The sequence below is a fragment of the Sardina pilchardus genome, chromosome 23 (assembly GCF_963854185.1).
Source record: "Sardina pilchardus chromosome 23, fSarPil1.1, whole genome shotgun sequence".
Classification (NCBI taxonomy): domain Eukaryota; kingdom Metazoa; phylum Chordata; class Actinopteri; order Clupeiformes; family Clupeidae; genus Sardina; species Sardina pilchardus.
In genome coordinates this window covers 3,159,066-3,168,858 of record NC_085016.1, presented here as the reverse complement: position 1 = coordinate 3,168,858, position 9,793 = coordinate 3,159,066, and the positions used below count along the sequence as shown (strand labels likewise).

The window sequence follows — 9,793 nt, the reverse complement described above, 5'->3', positions numbered from 1 at the left end:
TACATTATAATAATGTCACTGTTACATTAACTGTTTAATACATTATTATAATGTCACTGTTACATTAACTGTTTGATACATTATTATAATGTGTTAAACCATGACATCATTATAATGTAATTCTAACTCTCTTCTCCTCCAGCTCCCCTCTCACCCCGTCACTCCATCCCGGCATTCGGAGAGTCGCGGGGCGCCGGGTTCCCCCGCCTACCACACCCTCCCGCACCACTCCATCCACGGCTCCCCCTACAGCGCCACCTCTTGGCGGCCGCTGGAGCCGCCCAAGACGCAGAAGCCCTGGAGCCTCAGCTGCCTCCGCCCCGCACCCCCCCTGCGGCCCTCCGCCGCACTCGCCCTCAAAGACGTGAGGACAACTTTCCACTTCCCACTTTCCACTTTCCACTTCCCACTTCCCACTTTCCACTTCCCACTTTCCACTTCCCACTTCCCACTTCCCACTTCCCACTTCAGTTTAGTTTCACTATAGAGCGCCAAAACATTGCTCATGTCTAGGGTTGGGTATCGAGAATCGAGAATCGATGGGAACCGAGACTAGCTTTCCAATTCTCCCGGAATCGTTCAAAAGTTTAAATTTCAATTCCTAGTATCGACTGCCAGCCCGCGAACTGGAGGAAGAAGCCGCTAAACACCAACGAAGAAGGTGTTTGCATAACCGAGCTGAGACAACAAGATGACAGTTCATAGATTTGATATTTATATTGTAATTGAAAACAGCCCTGTGAGAAATGTATAGTAAAGTTCATAAAAAGTAAAAAGTTCATAGAATTAAAATTGATAGAGAAGATCAGACCGTTGGTTAGCTAGCTCATTTAAAATATCCAAACTTTTTTGACCTTGCCTCTTACAAGAATCGGAATCGAGAATCGTTAGGAACCGGAATCGAAACAAGGAATCGAAATCGGAATCGGAATTGTTCAAATTCAAACGATACCCAACCCTACTCATGTCTCATGGCACTTGAGTGTTAGTCATTTCCCGCATATAAGCCGCATTGTGTATAAGCCGCAGGACAGTGTTTTATGCAAGTTAAAAGAAACAAAACCATATTAACACCATATTAACTGCCCCCCTGTATTAACCTCATATCGGAAGAAATGTAGCAAAATTCAATGTATAAGCCGCGGCTAATAGTCGGGAAATTACAGTAAACATCCAGAGAGAGAGATATAGAGTGGGTTAGTGTTACTATAAGGCATGATGGTTAGTGTTAAATCATAACGATCAACACGACGTACTAGCACTAGAATTGTGACCCCTTTACTGTGTATGTCTGAAAGGAGTCTGTCTTTGAGTGGCAAAATACCACACGCGTGAATGTGAAGAGCCGTGATTCAGCGGAGTCAGGTGTGTGTTGTGTGTGTTGTGTGAGGAGCCGTGACTCAGGTGTGTGTTGTGTGTGGAGCCGTGACTCAGGTGTGTGTTGTGTGTGTTGTGTGCAGGACCAAAGCAGAAGCCCCAAGAGTGTCAGGAAGCTGAGGCTGCGCAAGTCGGAGCGGAAGCCCTCGGATGACGAGTTTGGCACGAGGAAAAGTAAGCCCACTCACATCCTGTCAGCCTGTTGCTCGGACATTTCTGTTTCCGAAATGGCGTACTGCACACTCCTCCTTTACTGATGTTCACAGACAAGTAGTGAGTCGTATGCACCAAGTACAGCCATATGACATCTACAACAACAACAACAACATTTACATTTGTTCATTTAGCAGACACTTTTATCTGAAGTGACTTACAGAAATGTGGAATAATATTCAATGAAATAAGTATTAGCATTCAAAGTGAGTAATAATTTTAACATATCTTTATGCTGTTCTGGCTAGCTGTTAGGTAGCAAGCTAGTGTGTGTGTGTGTGTGTGTGTGTGTGTCCAGAGTCTCTTGTGTCCTCACCTCTGTCTGCTTGTGTGTGTGTGTGTGTGTGTGTGTGTGTGTGTGTCCTTACCTCTGTTTGCTTGTGTGTGTCCAGAGTCTATTGTGTCCTCACCTCTGTCTGCTTGTGTGTGTGTCCAGGTACAGCAGCACTAGAGGAGGATGCTCAGATCCTGAAGGTCATCGAGGCCTACTGCACCAGCGCCAAAACACGACAAACACTCAACTCCAGTAAGTCATGTTTGCACAAACACTCAACTCCAGTAAGTCACGTTTACACAAACACTCAACTCCAGTAAGTCACGTTTACTCTAGAGTTCTGAAGTAACACAAACACTCAACTCCAGTAAGTCACGTTTCTGAAGTAACACAAACACTTAACTCCAGTAAGTCACATTTCTGAAGTAACACAAACACTTAACTCCAGTAAGTCACGTTTACTCTAGAGTTCTGAAGTAGCACAAACACTCAACTCCAGTAAGTCACGTTTACTCATCCTGTCCAGAGTTCTGAAGTAACACAAACAATTAACTCTAGTAAGTCACGTTTACTCATCCTGTCCAGAGTTCTGAAGTAACACAAACAATTAACTCTAGTAAGTCACGTTTACTCATCCTGTCCAGAGTTCTGAAGTAACACAAACACTTAACTCTAGTAAGTCACGTTTACTCATCCTGTCCAGAGTTCTGAAGTAACACAAACACTTAACTCCAGTAACAAACAGTGACTAGTCAACCATAGTAATAGTCAATGTACAGTAATCACCTCAGATTTAGTCACTCAAGGCTGCTATGAAAAACTGGATGATGTGACGGTGTGTGCCTTGTCTGCATGCCTAAAGGAATAGATCAACCAGAGTTACAGTGCTGATATTTTTCTCATACGTGTCAGGTACAGAATTATAGGGTGTTGATATTTGAATGGTGCTAGAAATGACTAGATTCTGAAACCACCTCCGCTTGGTGAAACTTCATAAACATTCCCAAAACAATTCAAGTGTGCAATGCTGGGATGGGAATAAAAATGGATGATTTTGAAGGTGATGGACATTAACAGCAACAACAACAAGTTACCTTTCTAGAGCACTTTATCAAAGCACCCAAAGGAAAGACAAAACAATGTAAACCTACGCTCTGCGTTGCTCATGTGAACAGCACATGTGCTTTAGGTGACTTTGGTTTAATGCCTGCAGTGCTAGTGTCTGTGGCGTTAAGAGTTAAGATTGGAGACGTGAGCTTCCCTGCAGTACATCACAAATGTCAACAGCACATCCCCCTCGTCTCCTCAGAGGGAGGAGCACAGAGAGCTGTCACATCACATGTCTGCTATGGTCGTTGTTTGTCCGATGCAAGGTCAGAATCCAGTTGCATCTGGTGCAGTTCATTTGACATTGCACATAGTGACATAAGGCATATCCAACTGGGCCATTCTGCTCAGTGCACAAGCGCATGGCCACAGGCAAGTGTTTGTCTCCAGTCATTTTGTCAAGCAACTGGAAATAGGACGTTGTTATTCCATATTCCCAACTGGAAATGGGACGTTGTTACTCCATATTCCCAACTGGAAATAGGACGTTGTTACTCCATATTCCCAACTGGAAATAGGACGTTGTTATTCCATATTCCCAACTGGAAATGGGACGTTGTTACTCCATATTCCCAACTGGAAATAGGACGTTGTTACTCCATATTCCCAACTGGAAATAGGACGTTGTTATTTATTCCATATTCCTAACTGGAAATAGGACGTTGTTACTCCATATTCCTAACTGGAAATAGGACGTTGTTCCATATTCCTAACTGGAAATAGGACGTTGTTACTCCATATTCCTAATTGGAAATAGGACATTGTTATTCCATATTCCTAACTGGAAATAGGACGTTGTTACTCCATATTCCTAACTGGAAATAGGACGTTGTTACTCCATATTCCTAATTGGAAATAGGACGTTGTTACTCCATATTCCTAACTGGAAATAGGACGTTGTTACTCCATATTCCTAATTGGAAATAGGACGTTGTTATTCCATACTCCTAAACGCGAGACCATGTGAACGCAAGATTGCCCAGTAGCTGTATGACCAAATGGATGTGGAGGATTGCTCTTCTATCTTGTCTGTTCTAATGATCCTTAAACCTTAAAAAGTGAATTTTCTAACAATGTTCTCTCTCTTTTTCTCTTTTTCCCTTCCATTTGCTCTTCATCCTCCCGTTTTCAACGACGCCATGTTTCTTTGCACTGTCCTTTCTGTTCCCCCCCTGCCTTTGATTGATTTCTGTTCTCACCTCGCCTCCTTCCTCCATTCTGTAAATCTTTGTTTTGGTCCCCTGGGCGCCACTCTCCTCTCCCCTCCCTCCCGTTTGTATGATTTGACCTCTGACCCCCTCCATCCCAGCATGGCAGGGGACCGATTTGATGCATAATCACGTGCTGGTCGAAGTCGACCAGTCCGGCGTGGACCTCGTGAGTGTCCAGAGCGGGCTGTCTCGCGCGGAGCCGTGCTCGGACCTCTCGGAAGACTCGGACTATGACAGTATATGGACCGCCCATAGTTACAGACTGGGCTCCGTCTCTCGTAAGAGCAGCTGCTCGTACATCTCCCATCAGAACTAAAGCTCCTCCCCTTCTCCTTTATGCTCCGCCCCCGGCTCCAGTAGGCTGTCTTGTGTTGCTGTCTCTAGTCTGTTACTGTGATTGTCTCTTTGTATCTGTGTTTCTGTTGTCTCCCATCAGCCAGACCGCTTGCTGTCTTGTACGTGTTGTCACCTGTACAGTATTTCCGTAGCTAGTTCCATTCTCTCCCTGTCTAGAGTAGACTGTGGTGGGGGGTCCGGGGGGGTCGGGGGGGGGGGGGTCAGGCTCTCTTTTCTGTTGTTCTGGTTAGAGGGGGCGAGGGGATGTTTGCCTGATGTTCAGAGTGCATGTTGTCATGTGTCTGTGGAGTATCTGAGTATGTCTTGATCATCTTTACATGTCTCTGTCATTCTTTGCTTATCTACATGCTCACCCTCTCCAGGTGTCCTGCTTTCAGGGCATTCCTCCTGTTCTGTACTGCATTGCATCTTCACAAGGATTTCATTGACAAGCTTCACAATGATTCTTACTTCAAATGACGGCATGTAAATTGCAGTAAGCATAAGTCTCCAGGGCTGTTCCCTTGTGATGTGCAGCAAAATGTATTGTACCCGAAGTTGAAGCAAACTTGGGTTTTGAAAATTGGCCAGCAGCCTATCCATAACGCTGTCTATGGCAGGATAAAAATAGAGAGCAGCCTATGGTTACCTGATTGAAGCATATAATATAAGATAGCGAGCAGCCAATGTTCACCTAATTGAAGCCTCTATATAATATATATACATAAAAAATATAAAATAGCGAGCAGCCTATGGTAACCTAATTGAAGCCTCGGCAGGCTGCAGTTTGCCCACCTCTTCTGTAAAGCTTTTGTGTGTGACCATTACTTTAATTGCCCCAGCTAGTATGACTGAACTGAACCAACCTTTTGTTCTGTTTCCCTGTTCATCAGAAGGAGAGTGCTGCCTTCGTCCACACTCTTGACACTTTAGTGATTTTTGGATTGCCAGATTTGGCATATGCTCCGCTATGTTCTGGCACTACTGTGAAGCCTCGTCATCAGTTCCTACATCTGCTGATAGTTGGGCTCCAAAACACAGAATTAAAATATTGGGCTTTAAGATTCAAACATGAGATAATGTCGTTGTAACCATGGAAACTGAGTCAAATCATGGTTTATATGATTTGACTTTATCTTAAAATTGGTTCAAATTGGGCCTTTTGTTTCATGCTTTTTGCAGTAGAATGATACAGCCAAATACATGTAGATATGACGTATGACTTGTGCATATGGTTATGAATAGACATGTAAGCAGGGTTGCATGTGCTGGCTGAAATAGTATCCTATTTATTTATATACTGTATATTCTGTATATAGTATTTTTTTTTCTAGATACCACAGTTGTGGAACTTACATTTTACATGATATCACTTGTAATAGTTAATTCTGAAATAAATATGTATTTGTATTTGACCATGTTTGTTCAGCATACGCTTTTGGTATTGCATTATGTCTACAGGGCATGTTGTTGTTGTTGTTGTTGTTGTGTTTTGTATTTGTTGGTTACCTATTCAGTTGTTTTTGTACTTTTTGTAAGTCATCCTGGAGAGGTTGAGGTAACAGATTCACACAGATCTCTTCTGAACTGCTGGAGGAGAAGAGCCCTTCACTTAGACTTCAAGATGGCCGCCGCGATCTCAAACAGCCTTTAAATAGCATTCATTCACTGTGGAGCTCGGTAGACTGTGTGAACCCATTGTGCTGTGTTTGGTTTTTCATGTGCCCATGATGTTGCCTGCCTGTCGTAACACAGTGTCAGTGCATGACCCACCCACCACCTTCACCCTCCAATCACGTGTCCTCTTCAGTGTGGTCTTCCTGTCACCCTCAGCACCAGCACCAGTGTTAGTCGGTGTGGCTGTCCATCACTCTGCTGCCCAGTCAGCCATTGGCTAGTTGATCTGATGACCCTCCTCTTCCTCTAAAACAGGCTCCAGGAAGGACTCTGGACCTCACATGCTCTTCCCAGATGAGGAGAAGATCATCGTGGAGGAGACCAGGAGCAACGGGCAGACCGTAGTGGAGGAGAGGTCAGACATTTTGAACACTTTAAAAAAAAAAAAAAACATTTTTAAGTATATTTTTGGGGCTTTTTATGCCTTTAATGATGGAGACAGTGGAGAATCATTGGGAGAGAGAGCAGGGGTGGGATCCGGAAAGGACCACGGGGTGGGAATCGAACCCGGGTCGCCGGCGTACGGTACAGGTGCCCCAGCCAGTTGCGCCACAGCTGGGGGCCAACGTTTTGAACACTTTAACACTTTTGATGTGTTGTGCCGATCTGTGCCATCTGGTTCATGACGTGTTGTATACCTGTGTTTTCAACAGGAGTCTGGTGGACACGGTGTACGCTTTAAGGGATGAGGTGCAGGAGCTGAAGCAGGTGAGCATCCTTGAGCTCTTTTAGTATTTTTGGCCTGTTGATGGATGAGATTTTAGATGTTGTCTACAAAGTCTCTCATAGACTGTCAATGGACTATTAAACGTCCATAGATTACAGGTTAGTAAAACGATGAACTATTAAAGTACAATTAAGAGCACACATTAGCCTGGGTGTTCCCATCCTGCCTTGCGTGGTGATTTCATTCACGCTGCTAAGGCAGTCTGGAAACTAACACCCACATTTTCGCCTAATGTTGGCGACCAATCACAGAACAGGGGAGAAAGCAAGACCATGATGAGTTATGCACAGACGCATTTGATAGACATCCGTGGCGCTCAATGAACGGATCTTGGCATTTTTTCGTTCCTGAGGTGTGACGTTGTTCCTGAGGTGTGACGTGGTGTGACGTTGTTCCTGATGTGTGACGTTGTTCCTCTTGCTCCAACAGGACAATAAGAGGATGAAAAGAACACTGGAGGAGGAGCAGAAGGCGCGGAAGGAGCTGGAGAAGATCGTCAGGAAAGTGTTGAAGAATGATCCCACTTGGGACGAGACCAACCTGTGAACACTTTCAAGGTCGTCGGAGGGATTGTGCGGATTCAAGGTCGTCGATGAGGGATTGTGCCGATTCAGTCAGTACATCTGAAGCAGTTGAGCCCATTGACTAGAGCCATGCCAAAGCTTTAAACTGGAGGAGTGCTTATGACGAGCCTCGGAGTGAAACGAGGTGGACTTGGAACTTGAGCCCGTTGAGTCTGTTGAGCCCATAGACTGTATATATTCTATATTCTATACATTACATACAGTATGTACACTATATAGTCTATGGTTGAGCCAGCTCCCATCCAAATGCACCTGCCTGTGGGTCCAATCCCAGCCCTTACTGTACACGTGAGTCTCAGCTCATCCCGGATGTTTCCAATGGAAAACTGCGCCGTACAAAACTGGAAACTTTTCACATTGACTTCTTTTCCAATTTGCTTTTTTTTCTGAGATATTGTGTTTTCTTTTTAATTACCTCAATTTTTTAGCTCTTTATATGTTATTTGATTTTTTGGGTTTTTACTTATTTTTTGATGATTTTCTGTAAGATTTCCTTCCCTTTGTAATTTTATTATGTATATAATATATATATTAATACACCCTTTGTATTATAAATGATGCTAAGAAATGTGCCTTTGAAATCAATTTCCTAAAATTGTTTGCATTTCTAGCAGTTTTCTTAGCATTTCAAGTGATCTTGAACGCACTATTCATTTAAAATGAAAACAAACAAAAAAATGAATGCAAATCTACTTTTCTGCCGAATTGTCTATATTCTTCAACTAATTTATGTATTTAAAAGAAATCTTGTGATGACAGGACTGTATGAGATGACGGGTTGAGGTCCTCTTATTCCTCAAGCTCGCTCACGTTAGCTGGTCCTCCTCTCTTCTCTTCTCCTGAGAGCGAGGCACCTTCCCCCTCTCTTTCTTCTCCTCCATCTCTGTTTCTCTCTATCACTCTCTCTCTCTCTCTCTCTGTGCTGTCCCCTCCCTGGAGCTTGTAGCACTGTGTCTGAGGATTAAATCTGTAAAGAGAGCCCGGTGTGTGTGTGTGTGTGTGTGTGTGTATGTGTGTGTGTGTGTGTGCGCGCTATGTCCTTTGTTGTCCAAAGTGCTGTAACTTTAGCCTGGCTCTTAGTGGCCTGCCACTCGCCATCACTCCCTGCCACACAATCACACACACACTCACACACACATATACACACACACAAACACAAGCAAATACATTCACAGACACACACACACACACACACACACACACACACAGACACAAACAAAGACACCCACACACACTACACGCACACACACTCATACACACACTCACTGTCCAGGTGATGGCACAGCCTCTCTCTCACAGCCCTCCTCAGTGTCCTCTCAGAGTGGCCGTCTTTGTGTCGTCTGGACACCCCAAGATGAGGAGTGGACACCCCAAGATGCGGAGTGGTCAGTTTGATTTGAGGACGAGAACACGGCCAAGTGAGGTGTGTGCCCATATCCGCTAGAGAGGCCAGTGGAGCGCTCCCTTAACCCCCACAACCACCAGAGAGGGGGCGGAGCCAAGTGGACCGCTGAAATCATCACCCCTCAGAAACACACCGGCAGAGCACCGGCCTCCTTAGCATACAGTGCTGTGTGTGTGTGTGTGTGTGTGTGTGTGTGGTGTAGGTGTAGGTGTTGGGGTCCGTCTCTTCTGCACACTGTGTGTGTGTGGTTTAGGTGTTGGGGTGCGTCTCTTCTGCACACTGTGTGTGTGGTGTGTAGGTGTTGGGGCGCGTCTCTTCTGCACACTGTGTGTGTGTGTGTGTGTGTGTGTGGTGTAGGTGTTGAGGCGCGTCTCTTCTGCACACTGTGTGTGTGTGTGTGTGTGTGTGTGTGTGTGGTGTAGGTGTTGAGGCGCGTCTCTTCTGCACACTGTGTGTGTTGTGTTCTGGGGTGCGTGTGTAGTGTGGTGTGTTGTGTGTTGGGGTGTGTGTGTGTGTGTGTGTAGTGGATCAGGCCTCTGCTGGGATGGCCAGCTGGACAAGCCTGTGTGATAAACGGCGCTGTGTATCCCCCTCCTCCGGGCGAGAACAAGAGGACACCTTTAAGCTGTGCCCAGCCACCGGCGAGGTGTAAGCTGCACAAGGCGCTGCCCACATAATTCTGCCCATTGTGTGCCCACCTCGGCTCTGTGGCGTCTCCGTAATCCAGGCTTTCTCCCTCGCCTCAGACCCAGGGATGGATGGAGGACGGAGGGAGAGAGAGAGAGAGAGAGAGAGAGAGAGAGAGGGAGGGAGAGAGAGAGAGAGAGGGGGGGGAGAGAGAGAGAGAGAGGGAGAGAGAGAGAGAGAGGGAGAGAGATGAGG

General features: G+C 45.4%; 1 protein-coding gene across 1 annotated transcript in view; it reads left to right on the top strand.

Annotated features, from left to right (window-relative positions):
* The window catches only part of arhgef7b (Rho guanine nucleotide exchange factor (GEF) 7b), a 36,549-nt gene extending 28,070 nt beyond the window's left edge, over nucleotides 1–8,479 (top strand). Inside the window, exons 16-21 of the mRNA XM_062527839.1 lie at nucleotides 143–364; nucleotides 1,461–1,551; nucleotides 2,027–2,116; nucleotides 6,451–6,550; nucleotides 6,849–6,903; nucleotides 7,352–8,479. Of these exons, the coding sequence (XP_062383823.1) occupies nucleotides 143–364; nucleotides 1,461–1,551; nucleotides 2,027–2,116; nucleotides 6,451–6,550; nucleotides 6,849–6,903; nucleotides 7,352–7,468 (675 nt within the window). The 3' untranslated portion in view covers nucleotides 7,469–8,479. The remainder of the gene's footprint in view (nucleotides 1–142; nucleotides 365–1,460; nucleotides 1,552–2,026; nucleotides 2,117–6,450; nucleotides 6,551–6,848; nucleotides 6,904–7,351) is intronic.
* Nucleotides 8,480–9,793: the final 1,314 nt, after the last annotated feature.